This window comes from Trachymyrmex cornetzi, unplaced genomic scaffold (genome assembly GCF_001594075.2).
Source record: "Trachymyrmex cornetzi isolate Tcor2-1 unplaced genomic scaffold, Tcor1.1 scaffold223, whole genome shotgun sequence".
NCBI classification, from domain to species: domain Eukaryota; kingdom Metazoa; phylum Arthropoda; class Insecta; order Hymenoptera; family Formicidae; genus Trachymyrmex; species Trachymyrmex cornetzi.
The window spans coordinates 602,962-626,604 of NW_017296881.1; the positions used below are offsets into that span (position 1 = coordinate 602,962).

The following is a 23,643-nucleotide window of genomic DNA, read 5'->3' on the forward strand; positions in this document are numbered from 1 at the left end:
CGAGACGACGACTACGCTGTTTTGAGATTCGGGCGCGCGCTGCAACCGCTCAAGCGCGTGGTTGAGGCGGTGCTTCTTAAAGGACTTTAGATACCTGAACTGCATGCCGCATACATCGCAGGTGAAGAGCTTGTCAGCCGGCAGCCGCGCGCGATGGTTCTGCTCGCGATGTTTGACGTAGGCGGACCGATAGCGATAGCGCTGGCCGCACTGCTCGCAGGTGAACGGCTTGTCGTCGCTGGTCTGGCCGGCGTGTTGCAGCAACGCGTGCCGCTCCAGCAGCCACGGCGACGGGAACGTCGCCAGGCAGACGCCGCAGCGACGCGCCAGTCCGGCTAGCCCGGTGAAACCGCCGTGCCCGAGGATGGTGCTGCCGGTGCCTCCGTGCGCGCTCGTCCGCTCCACCAGGGCGCCCCATCCGCCCGCGTCCAGTCCGAGGGCGAGCGAGACCTGCAACAGGGGAGGACATTACGTCGTACGACGGTACAACTTCAATCTTGAGCACCTCGATTCTTCGAACCCGAGCATCTCGATTAACTGTTTCGCGATTCCTCGATACTGAAGATTGTCGTTAACTCTCTGAATCATTTAGACAAAATTCAACTAATTTCAATAATTCAAGCATCTCCGATATATAATTTGAATTTTATTTTATTGAAAAAAAAAATCAGCTCATTTTGAACTTGGTCATTTGTCTCGCGAACGTTCGAATAGCGTGTCGCAGCGGATGTCTCGGGTATTGTTTCACGCTCGAATGGAAGATTATGAACTGTACACTTACCCTTTGTATCACGCGGATGCGGCTTATGATAGCGATAAACAATCCCTACGGCATAATATCGCTCTGGGTTTCACGCGAGATTGGATACACGGCGGGGATTGCGGTTGCGCAGCAGAGGCAGGCAAGAACACACACATCGTACGCACGTGACGTATTGTTAACACAAACAGTTTGCAGCTTTTATTTCACAAATTGTTAATTTACAACTATGATATGCATTCGTTCGTCTAAGAATCGAAACAAACCAGTTTTTTTAATTTACTTCTTTTTTTTTTACGCCAAGCCAAATCAGTTGTGGCTATCCGCTATGATCGGAACGTTCAGAACGCATTGTCGATATTGGTGGAATTTTACGGACGAGAGTAGGTTTTTTTTTCTGTCGGAGTAGGTTTTCCTGGTTTTCCTTCGTGTGTTTCTACGAGATTCCGAATTTTGCCGATTTTCTCCGAAACGTCCGATTCCTACCGACATACAGCTGAAATGCATACGTGTACACAGGCGTTCGCGCGTATTTGCATACAAACGCCGTTAAACCGAGACTCAGTTGAGCTCACAAATCTCAGGACGCATTCGCAACGTGGCTCTACGATTTCATGGCTTTAATTAAAAATTTCACGACATTCAATTTCGGACAATTTGAAATCGGACCTGTCAACAATCCATCTACCGAAACTTGCAGCACAGAACGAAACGTATCGGATGGACGGAAATGCTCTCGGATTATTCGCTCAGTCGCCTCCTCGGTCATGTCCATCCGGTCCATCTTACACGTCTCTAGTGTCCAAGTGAACGCTTGTACGAGTTGAACATAGTGACTCGGTTACAATGAGCTCGGGGACACAGCGCCATTTTTTTTTTACAATATATATCCCTTTTTTACAATATATATTCTCACACGGTCGTTCGCGATAGCAATGAGGACGCATGATGGTGTTGAAATTTTTATATTTTATGATTTTCAATTCATAAATAAATTGTTCTTCTCGCGAAAAAATAAGTAGTTTAATTATATATTGAATATTTTAAAATTAACCTTTTTATCATCCCAAAAAAAAAAGAAATGTTTTCATAAAAATTAACTTTTTGTTTTCACAAAGTAATAGGAAGAAATTAATTTTGCCTGTTGCTAAATATAAAAATACGAAGAAAATTCCAATTAAAGTAAATCTTATAAATTTTAATTTTGTGCCGAATTCTTTATTGCGCTTATATTCAATAATTTAATAAATGGCAACGAGGACAAAAATATACTGCTAAAAAAATTGTGAGATGGAGATTCGATCGTTGCTCATTCATTGCCTAATCACGTACGAAGGTGACATCACGTCGCTGTGCTATCGCGAACGACTCGTAAAAATAAACTAGAATATCCAAAAACGAGACGCATTGGTCGGTTGGTCGGTAGTTTTTTTTTATTCCACCGCAAGCGAAGATCGCGCTTCGATAACTCACATACGTGTCCTATCGCAGCCCATAATATCTAAGATCAGCAAGGTCGCACTCGGGAGTTCCGAGTATCACGCGATATCGTACACGTACAAGGTGTTCGAAAAGCAGAGAAGAGCAAACAGTACAACCGGATTAAAAATATATTGATGTACTCGACAGTTGTAAGAGCATCTTGTTGATAAAAAACAAAATAGGTAACTAATTACGTGTAAAAATATTAATTTAACATTTTTTATTAATATCATGATATTGGCGACAAAAAATATTTAGCTCGCAATATTTTTTACAACTATTCTTTTTCTTAATGCATTTCTTAATATAAAATTTCAAAAATTTTCAATAAACACGATTGCATAGTGAAAAGTTAATAATCTTGTTTAGAGATAAAATTGCAAAGAAAAAAAAAATCAGGATTTACTGTAGTGTTAACGAAAAATGTTATACATTACATATATATTGATGTACAATTTACATTTTTATTTTCGATACTGTTTCGTCTCTTTTCTTCCCTCTCAAGTTTGATGAATTGATAATTTTGTCGATGTTATTACCGTGAAAATTTAACGATCTCTAGAGTGCGACCAAGAAAATCTCGAAACAAGGGTGATCGAGGTATTATATTAAATGTTTGATTGTGGTGTCGCCTCTGTGACGAAAAATTGAAGATACCTTTTTTTTTTGAATTAAATTAAAAAAGTCTTTCTCAAATGCGATTAAGAAATCTCAATGATATTGCCCCGCATAAATATCGAGAGCTTTTACGTTTTCAAACCTTGATTTTCTTCCGAAGCTGTGACAAGCGCGAGTTATATTGCTCTTAATTTTCCGCGACAACTCGGCGTATCATCGGAATATCGAGTGCACATTGTCGAATGCATCGCGGAGAGATCGTAACGGCACCATTGGCGTTTGCGTTCCGTTTACAGGCTCTCTCGTATCCGTTCTCGCAAAGTCCGATAATCGAATTACTAACGCCGCGAGATAGTTTCGAGAGTCTCGTCGCAAACAAACATTTTCTCGTCGGCGGCGCTCAAATTCCGTCTCTCGCGCTCGCTTGAAGAACGTTTGCTTTTTTGCTGACAAACTATGTGTACACTACACATTTCCCTCTGTCTTTCAACTGCCTCTCTTTCTCTCTCTCTCTCTCTCATACATACGCACACATACAAACATACACACACTCTCTCTCTCTCTCTTGTTCTCTCTCCTTTCTTCTTCTTTTTCTCTTTGTCTCTTTCTCTCCCTCTAATATTCGATAATCAAGCGAATGGGCGTGGGTGCTTGGTGTCGAGATGTGCTAAAGTGGAATGGCATGGGCATTCGATTCCCTTAAAGGTCCGGTTTCATTTGTTGTTACGCTTTAACAGCACGTTATTAAATTCTGGGAAAGCAAAATCTAAGACTCTGGTTGGCACAAAACGAAACGAGTAGTGGTTGCCGCGGGTCCCGGCCGCCGCGCCGCGGCGTCGCGTCGCGTCACGCCGTTACGAACGGACGGACGGACGGACGGACGGACCGCAGGACGGACGAACGGAAACGCCGCAACGAGTCGTTACAAGTATGAAAAATATTCCGGTAACCATTAACACCGTTTAAAAAAGTTATTGCATCTGGGTAACCTATGTTGTATAGGTACACGTTTCTCTTTTATCGTATATTGTACAAATATTGTTGTAAGTCGGTAGTACAAACGTTACTGTAGAAAACATAACAATTCGTAGGTTTCGTATGTCTTTCGTATCATTACGGAAAGCTTAAGTGTTATACAATCTGTTATTACTATATGCGAGATTTTTCGATCTACAGGGTGACTCCGAAAATATTGAACACTGTGTTGTCTCTGCGTGTGTATATGTGTGTATGTATGTGTTAGATGTGTGTACATGTTTATGCGCGCGATCTCTCTCTTTCCCTCTCTTTTCCATTCTCTGTGTGTATCTGTTGATTACCAGGGGAATCAAAAGCCGGGGAATTGCATGAAATTAGATCTCGTTGTAACCGAGCCTCGACAGACGGGTGTTACTTTCGTCGGCACTTTGGGAAAACGTTATTTAATTGTAATGCTGAAAGAAAAAAAAAGCATTCGCTCTTTGTTCCATGTACATATCGCTCCTTCATTTCAAAAGTAACGCAAATTAATAAACGCGACATACGAATTATTACCATGAACGAGACAAGTACAATTATTACTCTATCAATTACTAAAAATAAAAATAATCTAAATTCATAAAAAATTGTTACAACTCAAAAAGATTTTTTAAAGGTTACTAAACGAAAATGACAAACGTGTCGTTTGATCATGTTGTGAAATTATATTCAACATATATATTATTTAATTAATCAATTGTTTTCTGTAAAGTTGAAAAAAAAACAGATTTTTTCCTTTTTTGAGAAATTTAATTTTTCAAGTTGCGTCACTTTTAAAGTAAGGGAGCGATATGCAAAAAAGAAATATTTGCGAAATTTGCGGATAATTAACGCGGCCTTCTTCGCACCGACTTTGCGACACGTGTTTCTTTCGTAAACTGTTAACGCGCGCGAAATGCACGTTCGCAGAAGAAAGTGACGCGGAAATGCATTCGTGGATCTCCCGGGCTATGTGCTTACTAAGTATCGCGATTATACAATGTTATTCCGTGGAAACAATGACGGAAACGGATGTGTCTTGGACGCGAAATATGCAGCGGGTGCACAATACGACCGACGTCCGACAATGTTAATAATTCTCGGTACCCTTTAGCCTTCGTTATATATCTGTCAGCGTTGGTATTTAGTCGACGACGTCTCGAAGCTCAATGAGAAAATGTCGCGCTTCCGAAATATCTCAAAAAGTCAAGGCGCGTCTCAAATATCTTTGCGAATTACATTTCAAATATACATATTCCCCGAATATGCGAATGCTAAATTTACTTTGAAAACGTTACACGCTTTGCTCGTAAAATATACATATCACATTTACACGTTGCCGCGAGTTTAGCGTTTCGCATTGATATCCTACTCTCCTTTCTGATACATGATCGTGGCCTTCGACTGCATTTCGGGCGGAGAGATAACAAATTGTTTTGCGAACGCTTTCGCACACGGACGTCACGGGATGAAAGATACCACGCGTACAGGTGAGAGATACCCCCCTACACATCTGCACATCCACGCGCAAAGTACGCATCGTATACACGGTGCGGTAAATCGGTATTCATCAAACGCGGTTATCGAGCGTCGGCGAGAGCGTCGGCGAGCTGCACGCCCCGTAAGATATGACGTGTCGGGCGTACAACTTTTTTCTACACTTTTTTTTTACATGTACGCGGTGTACTTTGAAAAGCTCGGCCAGAGGGAGAAAGAGCGGCTTGACAAGGCTGTGAGCGTCGTAATCGGAAGGGATGGGAGGGGGTGCGAACGGGGGAAAAACGCGGGGGTAGCGACAGAGACGAGAGAGAGGAAAGAGAGAGAGAGGGAGAGCGAGAAAGAGAGAGGCCGTGATCCTGCCGCGTCGACCTTATTGGCGGAATTCCCGCGGAAGAGATCCCATTAATAACGGAGCGACAAGCAGGCACGTACCCGCGGTCCGTCGCAAGGAGGGATGCGGGGTGGGATGCACGTGCTTCACGAGTATACACTGCTGCATCTCGCTGACGCGCGTTGCATACACACGCGTCTCTCTGTCTCCGTCGCGTAGATGTGGAATACACGTGCGCGCGGATGTGAACCCAACAGCGACGGCGACGGCGACGACGACGACGCGAGCGAAGCTGCCTGTCCTTTCACGTTACGAAAGAAAAATTGCAAGTTTAGCAAAAAATACAATCGCGATATAAACCGATTTGATTCGTGCTCTCGACGTGCTGCGCAATGCCCAAAGCATTGATGGTTACTCAGAGCATTAAAACACGGCATTAAATCTGTCGTTCTTTTTTCTTCTTCTTTTTCACTTTTTTTTTCATAAACTGATAATCATCTGGTAATGCTCATTTAATCGCTTCTTCGACCGTTAGCTTAAATTGTCGTGCGATTATCGTACAATCGACATTATTGTCGACGTTTAAAGTCCTGGAAGTAGCATTAATCATAATAATCTTAACGCGATAAACTTATAATTTTTGTTAATCTTTTATTACAAGAGATCCAATAATTTTCTCCTCCGTCTGTTCAAAGAATCCAATTGTAATCACACCGTTATAAGAAGTCCTATCAATATTCGCCATTGATAGTAACATTAATCGTATGACGACTTTTTTAAAAAGCGATAGATCAATCTTTTTGTTTAAGAAATATAAATTTTTATCCGTTACAACAGTTTTAATATACAGACAGGTGTATAAAATTTTATACAAATTTTGTCATTTATTTGCAATCCTAAAACATAATAATTTAGTTTATAAACATTCCACCTAATCTTAATTTCTCATAATCGAATTATTAACTTTAGATCATTAATTTAAATCTATAATAGATTACTTATATTTTCGGCAAGTAAAATATCTATATCCAGCAAAACTAGTTACTTTGTGGGTTAAATTTCTACGTATCATTAACTTAAATTGAGATTAATTCGATTTTCGACAGGAAAGATATCCCTGTATCAGAATGTATCCCTTTCCGCTCCTGTACGAAATTTTTCTGATCGCTTTTTGGTATACGTAGACTTAATATTTAGGACAGGCATCCGCTAGTATACGAAAATCTACAGGCATCGAGGATCATAGCGTAAGAAACGTAGCGAATACGTTCCAGGAACGTGTTACCGAGTGACCCGATCCGCAAACTTGCGAAACGCGCGCCCCGCGCGATGCCTTTAACTAGGCTAGTAGTAACAGACGGTGCTCGCGGTAGGAGACGCGACTCCGGCGGTGGAGACGGCCGCGGCGGCAGGAGTCGATCGCGTGTGTCGTCGATGTGTGTGTACGGATCGCGGAGGCAGTAGTAGGCGTAGGCTTAGCGTGTCGGATCGGACGACGAGCGCTCGCACACCTGCCTGCGCGACCCGCGCGCACACCCGCGTACGCGTATACGTAGGAGATGCACGACGGCGTAGATGCAGGCCGCGCGTGTATGCGTGTCCTGTACGTGCGTCGCGTGTTGGTGCCGCACGCGTAGGCGTGCCTACCTACGCTCGGAATCGCGCAGGTAGGCGTGACTTGGGGCGGCGCCAGGTGAATACACCCCTGACCTATGCTTTCTTCTCTCTCGTTCCCTTCGCTCTCGCCCTCTTTCCTTACGATTCCTCTCTCTCTCGCTCTCTCTCTCTCTCTCCCACTCTCTTGCTCTCTCGCTCGCGATACACGTGTCCCCGAATTTATATCGGCTACCGATTCTTTGTCCATGCGCGCGTGTACCCAACCAACTCGCGAAGGGTCGATCGTTGTAATCGTTGATAACTCCAGAGAGGCATTTCTTCCTTTCTCCCCCTCTCTTATTCCCTTTTTTCCTTCCTTCCTCCGTTCCTCTCTTTCCCTACCACTTACTCTATCGTTTTCGAGGGTGTGCGCGCACGTGCGTGTGCACCCTCGAAAACGATAGAGTAAGAGAGAAAAGTATCTCCGCCTGATATCTCCCACATTTACCCTCCTTCTACCGCTACTCCTCCCTCCACCGTGTACCCTCGACGTGACTAAGAGACGCACTTCGACACGTGCGTGCACCCGCAAAGTTTTCACTAACGTAATTTCGCGAGATTCACGTGGAATCTGTTCGACGAAATCTTCCTACCGTGCGATTTCTTTCCGCGATTTATTTTCCAAGCCTGTCAATCCACGAATGCTTTGATCATAGAGACCTTTCGCGTTTTTCTTTATTATTTCAATCCGAAAGCGATGAAAAAATTAGACGAAGATTTACACAAAAACATAGTTAGTGCGAAGGGTACTATTTTTTTCATTATACATTTCTATTTATAAAGTTATGGATCCGAGTCTTTTCAAAAGGATAAACTTTTTGGAACAATTTTTTGCGTATTGAAGCCAGTAAAATGAAAAAAAGTTACTTTTTATGTGCGCGAGTTTTTAATTTTTTGTTTCACAAATATAATACATATAATCCTTTTGTACCAATCTAACACTTTGGTTATCATTCTTTTCCGCTGTTGTATTTTTACGAATATCACATTGAACATCTTTCAAGCTCAGTCAGTCCACGAGGGTCGATTACATTCTCCTATTGATTTCGCGTCTGGAGTAAAAAGAGAAAGAGTACGGTCGCTAAGATTGGATATGAAAGGACATGAAACTATAACGTCATCGAAATTAATCGCGGTTCTATTCTGAGGAAGTTATATAGCGACGTAAATTAAAAAAAAAATTAAAATTGTCCGAACATCGTCTCTCTCGTTACGTTTGCAAGATGATTTTGTATTGCTCACCACGACCGGAAGAACAGCAAGAGATATATAATAATCTATTTTGGAACTGTTTCTCTAAAAATATTTCAAAGTCAAACATTTCAGGATCTTTCCAAATTTGTCCAATTTTCGATCGAACGAAAACAACGTTGATTTTTTGGTTGGTTGTTGTCGATTGTTATGCGAAAAATCAATGATTTAGCGAAATATTATTCTAGAAAATAATAGAGGATTTCGATGAAAACCCGTTATCGAATGTGCTTGCTCTGTTTCGCTGCTTGGATATAATTTTTACGTTACGTTGTTTCGCGTTATTCCAGCGTGAATGATATTCGCGAGGATTCTACACGTAGGCAAATTTTCGTCGAAAATGCGATTGTTCTACCGAAAACGACGAGTCGGGGGGATAAAAATGGCGAAAAAGCAACGTTGCCTAATGCCGGCCTATGAGTATGCGATGCGACCTTCGAAAATCGTACAAAACATGGATCACAGTAAAATAAGAGAGCACTCGTGCCCAATGTACAAACAATAAAGTATATATATATATATAAACACTGGTAATTATATTTTTTTATCATAATGTCAATAATTATGATTAGGTGTCCCCGTAGTAATAATGCCTATGCATCTTTACATAATAAACTTTGTCTTAATCTCTAGATACTCATTGCCTATAGTTAATTTCAGTTTAGATTAATTCCTATTCACATATTTGTCTCTATATGCTGGTGTATACAATAACTCTATGTATATATCTGTATCACTAATTATATTCAATATATGTATATAATATATCGTAGAATATATAATATTTCTATGCGTGTCCATGTATTTACAGTGTTCAGTTATTTTCTCACATTTTTTCACTCACTCTTACTCACTCTTCTCTCGCATTCTGTCCAACCTTTGTATATTACATTCGTTCCTTTCTCTTTTACAGTATATATATATATATATATAAATATTTTTTTCATATATATATGTATTCATTTATTTATTCATTTGTTTATTTATATATGTATAGTGTAGAGTGATCGCGGCGGAGACGCGGAAACGGATGGATATTACGATTGAAAACGATATACATAGCGTCGATTACATGCGTTTCAACGTCTCCGCGAAGTTGCCTCCCTCTCTTCTTTTTCCTTGACTTCTTTTTACATTTATTGCTATTGGATTCATTGCATAATAGGTTCTCCCGTGTGTGTGAACTGATATATTCGATTTCATTATACTCGCCTACGTTTTTCTTTTTTTTTTTATTCCTTACTTGCTCAGCGGCGCGGTGGTTTATATAGAAGAGAAGATGTTGAGCGAAGCGAATCGTCGAAATTAGCCGCTCGCGCGCAACGTGATCGCGCCGTTTCACGCTTCTCCGATCGTGGACAAAGTGCGCAGCAGTTTTGAGTTTGCTTAAGTAATTAATCGCGGTATTAATTAGAGAGTAAGGACCCTATAAAAGCGAGGGAACGCGTGCGAAGCACCGGACGATCCGCGGTATGCCTTTTGTGCGATCAAGCGTGTACCTTGGAAAATTTGTGAGGCTTAGCTTAAATTATAATCAGTCCAAATAAACGCCGCTTCCCTCTGCGCGTCTCTGCAACACGCCATCAGCGTTGGAATGCCAATTTTCGAATTTTCAAGCTCGCAAAACGTGAAATAATATTTCCTCTCTGTATACATTCGAGAGACACCGCTATCAAATACCTATTATTGAAAATATTATCATTTACAATTATTCGATCGGATCAGCGACAAATTTTGTAAAAAATTTTAACAAGTATTCTTCAGTAATTAACAGAGCGAATGTTTTCATCTAGTAAAATTTTATTTTACATCCGAAATACCAATAAAGCGAATCACACAGATATATTTGTATTTAAATCCGCGATAGCTTTTAATACTGGCGATACCTGTATCCCTCTTCCCAATTTAGTCAGTCTCTTAATTGTAATCTAAAATATATCGAGCATCTCTCCATCGATGTCGAGTACAAGATAAAAAATTTGTGACAATTTTTCTCTTGATTGCCGTTCGATCACTCGATCTTCTCTTCCATGAGCAACTACTGCGACGAGCTATTTGCCGCTCGCCGTCGCTTATCGATCGGATATCAGTTACGTTAATCTTAATATTTATTACTATTGTTCTGTCTCGCGCACTTCTCTCCCCATTTTAACAGCAATAATATCAACCCGGGTCAGGGGTGAGGGCACAAGGCGTCCTTTTTTATCTTACGAATGCATTATTTGTCCATGGCGAAGCGATTCGATTGTATACTTTTTTCTTTGTTCGCTTCTTTCTGATTGATATCTGTATTATTATTATTATTATTATTAAATATATTCATATAATTTTTAGATTCGTTAAAATTGAACGCATTTAGCAAAAGTTTTGTCGAGAGATTGTTCGGTACTCGATATAATTAGGCGGATAAACATTGGATGAAAATAGAGCGGCGGCTTTCGCCGAAAATTAGTTAATAAATTTGCACTTATATGTACAAATTTATTACAATGTTTCGTCAAAATATAACTGATAAAGCTCCGAATGGTAAGCGTGTGCCTTTCGTATCGGATACTCGAACATCCGGCTAGCGAGATTAATCGATAATTTCAATTTTACGCGTTAAGCATAAGCTCTCATCCCCTGACCTGGTTTCAGGTTCGTGCAAACTGCCCGCTTGTTGTCGCCGTGTGAGTGCATTCGCGTAACAATACAGTCGTTCGAAACATATAAAGGAAGGCATCAACGAGTATGAGCGAGTATACTGCTTCTATATATACAAAAGCGATTAACGTCTCTCTCTCTCTCTCTCTCTCTCTCTCTCTCTCTCTCTCTCTCTCTCTCTACTCTTTCTCCCTCTATAGATATATGTCTGCCTAAAAATGTGCGGTGATAGAAGAACGTCTGTCAAACTTTTGCGAAACCCTGAACGGGGGAGGGCCGGAAAGGTCGAATAAAAAATATCAGTTCGAAAATCGCGAATTTGCGTCGGCGAATGCGTTAACGTCTATTCCTGAGATTGTAACGAATAAAGAGCGCTGGGTGCCGCCCGCGATACCAACTTGGTGTTCGCCAAGTATTCACACACCTCGTGATTCGAGGCATTTACCCGTCCGCCAATTGCGAGCCCGGATCAATTGCGTGAGTACGGTGGTTAATTAGTGGGGCCGCGGTGCGTTTAATGCGTTTTCGCGCGCGACACGCGCGCAATCACGATACGCCTACGTGATTGAGTTTTGGTGGATGGTTCACCGTCGTTGATGCACCTTGATATGAAGTAGAAACTGATATGCGAATGTTATTCGTTTTACGCACACCGTAGTAAATCCGTCGTACCGTTAAACGTACGAGCACGTGCACATAGCTGTCGCGAAGGGACAGCACGAACCTTCTGCACGTAGGTGAACTCTTCGCTTGGGCCGGTCGTCTCCAATGCTCCTCAGGAATCCACCTTAAATAGAGATTTTTTTTTTCCTCTATTTAACGCGTTCGCGAGAAAACGAGTAACAACAGCGAGAGTTAACGATTCGCGAAAACGGGGGGGGGGGAGGCAAAATGTTGCTCGATTTTAATGCGACACTTTTGATTTCGAATAATCGAATAATCGAATAATCGACGTAACCGCGCATAATTGGAGACTCACCGGCTTACGCATTGTCCTACAGGGCGGAACACGTACACGCGCACACACATACGTTGCGCTGACGTGCCTGCCAATAATATGCGTGTGTGTGTAGTAAGGCTATCTCGCCTACGTGTAATCGTAAATCTACATGCTGCTGCTCACCTATGCCTTGCGATAAAATACTATACGTAGGTATGCTTATGCCATTTATTGTGTGTGCTCCTTCCATTTTCAACTCGTTAATCGTTAATGCCTACTTATGTTACAATCGATCGAGTACGCTGGCGGCCTCATCGATGTCGATTTACGTCTCCTCTTTTCTCTCACGATAGTCCGAATGCGATCAAGTTCTTATTTTACGTGACCTTTCTTTCTTTTTTCTTCTTCTTTTTTTTTTTTATATCCGTCGCGTTTATTCCCGTTGACTCCGATGATCGTACGGCTCCTACCTGCGCGACAGTCCGTTGTTCTTCAGTGTAATCATGAACATCGTGGAAAGTAATTTACATACATTATGCACGTTTCCATGATAGGAACTCGATAACGCGTGCCGAGAAACGCCGAATGAGTACGTGACGTAAGTTTTCGGATATTTCTCGCGACATTTTAAAATTTCGCTGTGTTTCGTGGTCTGCGTTAAAAGCGTTAAAAGTATAATTCGACAATGGATATTACGCGTATTGTGTCCGCGATGTGCGCGAATTTCCGCATGAGTCACGCTCGAGCTCGAGAATTATTAATCACCCAAAAATGCATAGCAGAGATACTCAACCAAGATGCTTCCCATAAAAAAATAGATTACTACATATGCAGAGTAAAAAAAATTTAATAAGAATGGCCACATCGTAATATAATTATCGGTACAGTAGAATAAAAATAGAGCCGGATAATTATCAATAATATGTGTGTACGTGAGGCATATATACAAAAGGAGGGATGTATATAAATGATGAAAATCTTACATAAGGAAAAGAAAATAAAAAATATTGCGAACGGAAGTTTGTATTTGAGAAAATAGGTATCCATATATTTTAATTAATATATGCTTAAGAGAGAGAGTAAACGTAATAGTATATACTGAATAGTCAATAATATTAATTAATAATAATAATAACTAATAATAATGTGTATATGTTAGGATAACAAAATAAATCTTACGTAACTTAAGTATACTGCGTAAGGATGGTGATAAAAATTAATGGTACAATTAAAAGAGAAACAAAGCACCGTCATCACATCGGGGCGGCGTTCGAATTCGGAGCAAATTCGCGTGCCCCTAAGGAACTTTAGTCCGGAAACAATATAGCGACACGTGGATCCGTATGTGTATAAGTACCTAAATAATTATTGTACATCTGACGTTCCTTTTTGCTCCCTGTTATTTTCTTATACACGCGCGCTACGCCATTCGTATCCGCGCTCTCACGTACTATTACTTCTGCAAATCTCCTGAAAATCGCAAATCCACGCATGCACGCATCCACGCACGCATGCACGATGCACGCACTCATGCACGCTGCTTCCAATCAGTAACCCTAATATCTTGTACTTTGTTAAAGTGCTTGCCAATTACACGTTGTGTATTCGTAAATGTAATTTTATATGTATAATATATATATATAGAGATGTATGTGTATATGTATATATATATATATATATTTATGTATATAATATATAAAATTAACGACCGATAATATTGTATACACGCATACGCTCGGAACAACCTCGACAGGATTACTTAACTCTTTGTAACTCTTTTAATACTGTCAATGTTTTCTACTAAATGAGAAGATAAAGTAATCCCGGACACCTTGCGGGAAATCGATCGAAACTATCGACAGCTTCTAAAATAGAAACGAGCATTTTATTACGTCTACATTCGTGCGTTAGCGCCTGCTTATAGCAGCTATAGATCTTCACACTCGATTATTGCTCGTGTGTGCATCCTCTATCTTTTACTGCTAATCGTATTTGGACCGCTATCGTTTCGTCCGTTATGAAACGATCGCGGAGAACGATCTCCGCGACTCTCTATATGTATATGGTATATACTATCGATGCAAATAAATATTATGCGTAAGCAATATTATGCAAAATGTTGAAACATATATGTCGATATAATGATTATTATCGCAACACAAGAATTTCGCCAAGTCGTTCATTTGAGCTCTATTAAATATATAATGTATCAAATATAGCCTTATAATAATGAGATTCCAAATAAATTTAAAAATAAATTAATTCTGAGGTCTAAAAATAATTTCGAGATTCATTAATGCATATGAGAGTAGGATTAATGTGCACCATTATTCATGAATCCTAAGACAAAGGCTACTCTTGATTATCTGTCGTACGTGACATTCCTCGGAAGTACAATATGAATAATGTATTATTTTCCTGCTATTGAATTATACGATAAATACTTTTTCATTTTTATACTCTAGAAAATATAGGTGTGATTAAAGATTATGCGGTGTTTATATTATATAATTTTCATCGTATGTGTTGAACATTAACACTAACGTAGTGAGGATTTAAAACCCTTGGTGTATATCAACGTCATTATGATGTGGATTAACCCGTAATGTTAAATCCACACTATGAGATTATACAGACACTACCCAGTGTTATAATTCACATCCATATTTTTCGAGCGTATGCACTTTTGGGCTTCGCTGTGAGATTCCCGAATGATGGTGCACTTTTTTATGACCTTGGTCGAGTTTTTTCCGATCGCGTTTCGTCTCTTGTGCCCACACGTAGCTTCGCGTTCCAGATACGAGTAGCAAGAAATCAAAGAATTAACGCGAAAATGCGAGGGACGCAAAGAACGAAGTAAAAAAAGGATGATCCGACGTGGAAATGAATGAATGACGAAGTTCGCGCATCGATCCGCACGCCTATTTCTGATTCGCCGCATTCGTCGCGTCGCGTCGCGTCGCGCCGCGCCTAGCGTATTCGACGCCGAAAGAGAGAGGGCGAGAAAGTCCACTTGTCGATAAGCTGCCTTCCTTGCACAGGAACTCTAACTAGGAATTAATCTATTACTCGATATGTGTGTATTGCATCATGACACCATCTGGCAAGAGGATAAATCGCGCTTCGTATTTACAGGTGTGCGCCCCTAGGTCGCATCGCGCAGCTCTACTCGAGACATGCGAGACGCAAGAACGTAACTACACGAAACCCGAGATATCATAATTAGACGACGAGCAGTTACAAGTCGGAACCGTGTGATTCCGACTTGGATATCTATTTACACTGTACTTTGCGTACTCGTCTGTGTGTGTGTTTGTGTGTGTGTGTCATTCTCTTTCCTGTAATTTCCTGAATATTTTCACTAATTCGATAGCAATAACATGATCTACAATAATTGTAAATTTGCTTTGGAGCAAAGCTCTCTCTCTCTTTCCACGAAATCAAAATATTTACAATTATCGTACGAATTTTGAACACTTACTAATTTTTATTAATTTTTACTAATTTGTTTAAACTATCTTGAAACATAAAAAGTCAACGATTAGAAGAGATTTTTTTATCAATCTATACATTTCTTTTATATTGATCTCGAATTTAAACGACATGAAAGATCCAACATGTGGCACATTAAACATGTAAATGTTAGGCACAGTTATTCTAAGATTATACTCGTCCAGTTACGTTCTTACATTAGTAATTCTATCAGCAGACTTTTCGCCAAACATACTGACGCGCGTCACGCGGGATCAGCGCGAGAACTTAAGAGTTACGCTCTCTACATGTATACGAACGAAAAATCTCACAACGCATGCGGACGGAAGTGGGTACGGTGGAAACGCAATCGGTCGGATTCCACGGATTACGGTTCGAGACATATTACGCACAAGACTGGCCTGCATCAAGGTTTTGGATATCTTGAAAAAAAATTGCCTTCGTCATAATCGCGCTTTATATGGCGCGTTACTACGATTACAACAGTTACTACGATATTACACGCGTTCTAGGTACGAAGCTAAATCTAAACTATGTACAATTGAATTAGAACAGGTTTTTAGGAACTTCAGAACAGAAACTCAAAAGCTACTATGAAACTAAATTAGGATCCTCGACAACGGCTGTGACAGGGAGACTTGCGAGGATGAAATATTTTTTTAGAATCTCCAAAAGCCGAAATCGGAGCTGTCGACTAATATCCGGTTCACCATGTTCCCGATGATAATAAATTAAGGATAAATTAGAAGCACCCCCTTATACGTGAAATACAATGTGATAGGGGGCTTCGTACGATCTTAAACGATACATTCAGTATTTTTGGCCAAAGTCGCTCTTAAACAGAACAAAAGCCTAATTGTGTACGTGTGTGTATGTGTATGTATGTGTACACGGCGAATACTTATACAACATGTACGTACAAATTCTCCCTATATACAACACAGTCCGACGTACAATAATATCCGAGGCACGTGTATTTTCCCGCGAGAATTCGTGGCGAAGAGATGAGATCAGAAAGAAATAATAATCGAAAGGATGCAGGGAGGAGGGCGAGAGGCGTTAAAAAAAATGCATGAAGCGATCGATTTAACTAAAGATCTTCAACACACTACGAACCTTTTGTCACCGTAAATAATTAATTATAATCGATATAGAGCAGATGTACCAGCAGCTGACCTGTCACAGAAATATCGTTACATAATTTAATTTCTGCCCTAAATAAGAATGTTGTTTCGTCGTATAAATGTGTAATCGTATTGTTCATCATCGCGTTGGTTTTTTTTTTTAGAAAGAATAAATTCAGATTATTTTACATGACCAACAGAGACGAGAGAAAATATAATAGTTATACACCGGTGCATCCGCATCTATAGCTTACAAAATATCTACGATCGCGAGGCACGAACTGCCTCGGAGCGAATTTCACGGAGTGGAAAGAGGATTCCTTTGAAATAAGAGAGCCTTAGAGGTACATAGCCGCGAGGAAACTAAATGTCAACACGTATTTGCTCTCTTTTCTTCCCCCCCCCCTCTCTCTCTCTCTCTCTTTCTCTCTCTCGCGTATATACACGAGCCGTTGGATGACTTAAAACCTAGGTTAATTGGAACTTTGCTAACTGATTGTACCCTACACCAGCGGTGCACGTCGTGCCGCTCATTAATTCTCCTCTCGATTGCACTTTAACGGGCGAGATCGTCCGTCTGTATCCTGCGTTCTGCGTTCGCGGCGCGAATAATTGCAACTCCGCGCTTCCGCGACGCGTATCGTTGCGTAAACGAGCCAGGAATTCGGCGAGCGACGTAAAAACCGCGGGTCACGAGCTTTTCGCGAAGAAATCACGCTGCTCCGGTTAAAGTAAACGAAAACGGGCGAGGCGACGGTTTCTATGCTACGCTAGATATATAATGTCACGTCCGACGCCGAACGCTGCTTCCGTATCCAAAGTAGGTCGCGCCCGAATTTCCGCTGACCGTCTCCACCGAACTTCGCAAATGCCGGAGTCGAGCGTCGTGTATCAAACGATCTCGTTTGTACCGCGCCGAGACGAGAAGAACGTATGGCAAGCACCGTTTCCTACATCGCAAAATTAAAAATTCGATTCTCGTGTCTAATAGCGTTTACGACCGTAGCAGGTTCGAATTGATTTGGATTGGATTAATGATGTTGCACGCTCTACTGTCGGTAGAGAACATGTAACGTCAATCAATAATAGAACATGTGATGTCATTAATTCAACTCAGGTCAGTTCAAACCTGTTACGGTGAAAAACGCCATAATATTGCATTTGTCGTTCAGTTTTGCGGTGCGAAAAACTTTTCAAGCCTATTTTGATTGGCTGTAGAATAGAAAGATTCGAAAATCTCTCTGTTTTGCGGCCAATTAACATCGAGGTTAAAAAATTTATCGGACAAAAAGAGAAAAATGTAATATTAGCCGAATATCGGATAACGCGGAAAACGAGGATGCAAGAATTCGAAACGTTTGAGCGTCACTGCCCAATTTATCTGTCGCGACACGCGCGCACAAAACACGCGTTTACGTGTTCGTAAACGATGCGATAACGCACGACGGTCGCGCCGGCATGCGTTATATATTCCTTCGCGTTCATTGTATTTTTACGATTGCAAGGTTACGCCCGCGGAATCCTCCGATTAGCATTTTAGCGTTTTCCTCGCCGATCGATTCGACCGGACTCCGAGGCGGATAACAGACGCGACGCGAAAAGAATCGTCGACGATAACGGCGCGGCGGTATTTGCGGAAAAACCTCCTCGTGGCTGTTTACCACGATCGAGATGATAAAAAAGTGCGTAGCTCTGCGCGATTATGCGGAAAATTAACGCGAATAAGCGATGTTAGAACTCAAAGATTACGACCGAGTTGCGATATTGAATGTCAAACGGCTGTGATTCATATACAATCTTTATTCATTTTTTTTCCTCTTTATAATATTGTAATATATGTCCCCATTGTGATTATGTGCAAATTAATGATAAACTAATATTTTCAACGATATTATTGATGGCTGCTGTCGAAAAGCACATAAAGGACATAAAAGATGAAAAAGGAACGTAAATGAGCACGTAAAGGTAAAAACGATCCTTTGAGAGGGCGGTAACATGCAATTGGATGCTTTTAAACTCAAAATATCGATTTTCTTTCATTTCTGCTCCACGCAATCTTTCTCATTCTTCAAATTCTTTAGAGCGAACTCTCACTCCAAAGAGTGAAAATTGAGCCAAGTCTTGAAAAAGAGTGGCTGAATTTTGTTATCATTAAGAGTGAGATTTCACTCTTTGGCGTGAGATTGACTGTAAAAGTTGAAGAGAGCGTTAAATGAAATCTTGATATTTTACTTGTTTTGTAAAAATTCATCGATTAGAATAATTCTGATTTCTGTTGTCCTCTTCATTTATCGGTTAGCGGTTGCATAAAAATACACGAGAGACTTCCATTCTGTTTGGGCAGATTCAATTTACGTTGCGAAATACGAATAAGTTAATGAACGAATATGTGAATGCGGAATGATGTCGGGGATACGAAGAACTTGCAAATCATACGATAGAGATGGTCGCTGTATTCGAGTCTCGAATACAGAGTTACGAGCTTATGGAGAGAGAGAGAGCCGGTCGTATGTTTAATTCGCGATATCATTATTTTAATACCACGAGCGGATAGACGGACGGACGCGCCGCCGTCCGTTGTGCAATGCCGTGTGTTACACGAGGATTTAATTAATCGTATTCCGGAATTTACAACCCGCTGACAGCATTTTTGATACGGTATTTGGAAACTTTATGATCCATTTGCCAAACGCCAACTCTAATCAGGCTCGTTCAAAATCACGGCAGGACTTTCATTTCAATGTACCCTCTCGGTTGCCAGTCATTAACGGCACCGTCACTCGTAAATATTAATTAAAATCCCGTTTTCAGAGGAATGCCGATTTGCCGGACGAATATTCTAATTAAAGCTACGCGCTCTCGAGACCGGCGGGACTCGTATATCGCTGGTGGTAGAATGAAACTCTCATCCTTCTGTCCGTCGAAACGAATTAATTCGCGCGATAGATGCGCGCAATACTTTAAATACTACCTTTTTTTTTTGTTTACACGGGGGGCGAAATAAATCACGCTTGTGTTCGATTTCAAATAAATAATCAAAGATTTATATTTTTGTACAACAGAATAAAATTTCTACTTAAAATACGGAAGTATTATACCTTGAATAAACTTCCGTTCGCGTCTATGTCTCCCAAGGGTGTATCGTGCTGCGCGTTCGTAGGATTTAAGTGAAGCAAACGCAGATCGAAAGTAAAATGCGCGTTTTTATTAAGGCAAATACAATTTTTCGTAACTCGGAATTGAACGGCCGAGTGTCAACGTGTATATAATATATATTAAGTTTAATGCCGCTCGAGAGATCACAATTAAATCACACGCGTGTATCGAGAATCGAAAGACGAGAGCATCTTATATCTCCGGGATTAAAAACTAAGACAGCGATGGAATGTAAGACGATAAGTGACAAGTGCATTGCGCGCTAATAAAATAGCCGATGCAGTCGCGAGATATCACAGAAGTCGCAGAGATCGTGATCACCACTATGGAGACGTAGACGCGCCGTTTTCAAAATGAAGAGAAAAACGATCGATATTCGTGAGAGAACGCACGATAAATAGAGAGCGCGCGTTCGAATAAAAACAAATTCGTATAGTCATCACAGCTTTAAATAAAATCATTTTTCGCTACCGATTGCGCACTGCGCGTCGCATTGCACCCTATAAAGACAAATAAAATATGTACGCCCAGCGTACGCTGCTAAAAACGTACGATATTAAATTAGGAACATATGTCATAATTTTAGATTCTCATGTGTCCTCTAATAAATTAAAAATAACATCCAATAATTAAAATAATTTTGGCTGAAATTTAAAGCCATTAAAATTAAGTCGTCGTGAAAGTAGCACGCGCGGCGCAGAATTCATTTCGAAAACAACACCCTTCTCGCATGCGATCCGCGCAGGACACGGATTGAGATAACAACACTTTCCCGAGATGTATTTTTACGCCTCTATCGGAGATGACGTTCTAGGGTCAATTGTTAAGAGATTGTCTACTTGCGGCAATTGAAAGGTGATCGAAATCGTCTTGCGCGCGTCTATCAGCCGTCGATGCCTCCCTATTCTCCGCGAGGCGATTCCTTCGCTGCCGTTTCGCAGACATTCGCGCACGGAATGCGATGAATATTTCAGAGATCGATCGATTTCGAGCAACTTTGTTCGCTCGACGGGGCGAAAGGGGGAAGGCCCTTGCAAGGAGGACGACGGAAAGTAAGTGGCTGCTAAATATACAATGCGCTCATCGAATCGCTTAAAAGGAAGAGAGGCCGGGGAAAAGAGCCTCGTTGCCCGCTCGCCTGTAATCGCATGCAATCGCTCCGGCCTCACGATAGTGTGTTTACCGTTTTCGAGGATCCGCGAGGAAAAGATGCGGCTGCTTTTCGTCCGCGTATACACTCGCGTGTCGCACCGAATTAAATTATCCCGTGAGAGACGGAAGGGCGGGAGAAATCAATGGGAATTACGTTTGTACCTTCGCCTTCGAGGAATCGAAACCCGCCGGCTGCCGTCGACGATCATCGCTCTGTTCGTTTTCCGAAAAAAAAAGCCATCGGTCTGCCACAGGCCTCACACAGGCCACTTGCGTGCACGCTAATTATCTTACCTTACCTAGTAGGAAAACAAAAGTATGTATCTCGAATACTGGTTCTTGTATCGCTCGGACGTCGGGGATCACTGTGCATGTATATGTGAAATATAGGACAGCAGGCGTAAAAAGCGATAACCGCGAGTTATGGTCTAATGGTTTTCTCCCTTTAAAAAGGTTTTGAATTACTATTGATTTTATTATTATCATATTGCTTTAAATTATACACGAATAGAATGGTTTCGCTGAAGTAAGCTTAAAGTTTAACAAGATGTGAAAATAATTTTTTGAAAATGATTATGCAGAATCTTCGTTCACATAATAATGCAACAAAAAGTTTTGACATTCCAATAATCAACGTTTGAGCATTCTATATAATTATTTTGATGATCCAACAAAATTATTGTCAAATCTGTATCTAGCTAAATTTTTAGATACTTGAGCAAAACTGTTCCTTCTGTGTAAAGTGGTTGGAGAAAACGTTAAGAAATTTCGACGAATTAATAGTCAAAACGTTCCTATTTTAAGGAATACGCCATCCTGTATTATATCTCTATTGCGGAGGTTAGCGGTATCGCGGTATGATACTTGATTCGCTCACGTTTAACTTTGATATACCGTTGAATCACGTCGCTAAGAAATCCACGTGAGATCCTCGTATTTCTCTCCGAGAGCCCGTCCAAGTGTCTCCCCATTCGACCGAGGTGGTTATAAATAAATAAAAATGAGCTCGCAAGTGGAACGAAAGGTGGACGTCGTCCGAAGATCGAGTCTCAATACGCGATCGGATTATCTAACTACCTTACTTAAGGATGTAAATAACGTTAAATAAGAATTAAACTATGAATAAAAAAAAAAGAAGTAGAGTGTCTCGCGTAGTCAGGTATTGCACTGTCTCAATGGCCATCGCGTCGTCGCGTATTCGTTGCGACTCTCGATCTGCAAGTGGAAAGCTTTGCGCCGGAAACGGTGTCCGAAAGACCTCGCGACACGGAAATCGCGTGCTCAATTTCTTCCTGAATCGAGATTCCAGCGAGACGAATCTGCGCGCGAACTCGCGGGAAAACGCGCAACGGAAAGTGCGTTTCGTGGATTGCGAACGCAAGACTTTTCGACACAACGCAGGACAAGGATTCGCTCGGCTTTCTCGGTTACGATGCACAATGCCGTTTGCGTCGTTCGCGTGTCAAATGTGTCCATGATTAACCGGCGACTCGCGAAGAAAGGTGATGTCATCTTGGAGAAAAAATGAGGAACAAAAGTTAATCGAAGAGGCCACTTAATACCAGCGCACTCGTAATAAATTCTCTCTCTCTCTTTTTCTCTTTCTCTCTTACTCTCTCTCACTTTTTCCTATTACGAATTTATAAACCGCGTGTCCACGAACTGCACCGCGTAGAATTTCACTAAGTGGACGTTTCCTGTCTACCTCTTCCGATTCCCTCCCTCCAACTTCCGGTCCTGTCTTTATCGTCGGCGCGCGCGCGTTCTATTCCCAACCCCCCCGTGTCAACTGTATAAAATATTCTCAATCATATCAACAACAGTCGCATCGTACATCGTACAACGTCAGTGTGTGTACATTATTACAATAGTTTATAGTTAATCGTAATCAATATAATATTCACAGCATTTTATCAAAATCTCTTAAAAGCACCAACCGTGGCGGCTCAAATTTTCCCCTCTCGCTCCCTCCCCGTTTACCCTTCTCGTTCCGTGTCGCTTTGTCCATTTTCCCCACCCTCCCTTAACTTTTCTTTAACTAACCCCATGTCGCTCGTATATGTACGTGTTGTTTGTGTGGTGTGTGTGTGTGTGTAAAAGTGTGTGCATGTGTGTGTATATGTATATATATACCTGTAATAATTTATCGATATATATATACGTATAATTTATAATATATATATCTATATATATATTTATATATGTATATAATAAGCTAAACGTTTCGTCTTAAAGCACTGATTAAACGAGGGAGCTCGTTATTAACGTGTCCCTCCCCCTGAACACGCGTTTACCAACCATCCTAACCAAAATCACAGGACTAACTAGAAACACCGCCGGCTTCTTGCTCCGTCGCTCAATTATAGGGACCGTTGACGCGGGGAGTCGCGCGTCGCGACGCGCGCAATCAGCAGATGGACGAGAGGAGATGAGTGGTACTGGTGGAGAATTGGGAAACGTGCAGAGCGGGATTAGGGTAGAATGTGTGGATGTGGAACGATGTCGAAGGAACACGTCGCGGCAACGACGGCGACAGCGGCGG

General features: G+C 41.2%; 1 protein-coding gene across 1 annotated transcript in view; it reads right to left on the reverse strand.

Annotated features, from left to right (window-relative positions):
* The window catches only part of mamo (zinc finger protein 628-like), a 37,939-nt gene that overhangs the window by 625 nt on the left and 13,671 nt on the right, over positions 1–23,643 (reverse strand). Inside the window, exon 4 of the mRNA XM_018505955.1 lies at positions 6–450. Coding sequence (XP_018361457.1) covers positions 6–450 — 445 coding nt within the window. The remainder of the gene's footprint in view (positions 1–5; positions 451–23,643) is intronic.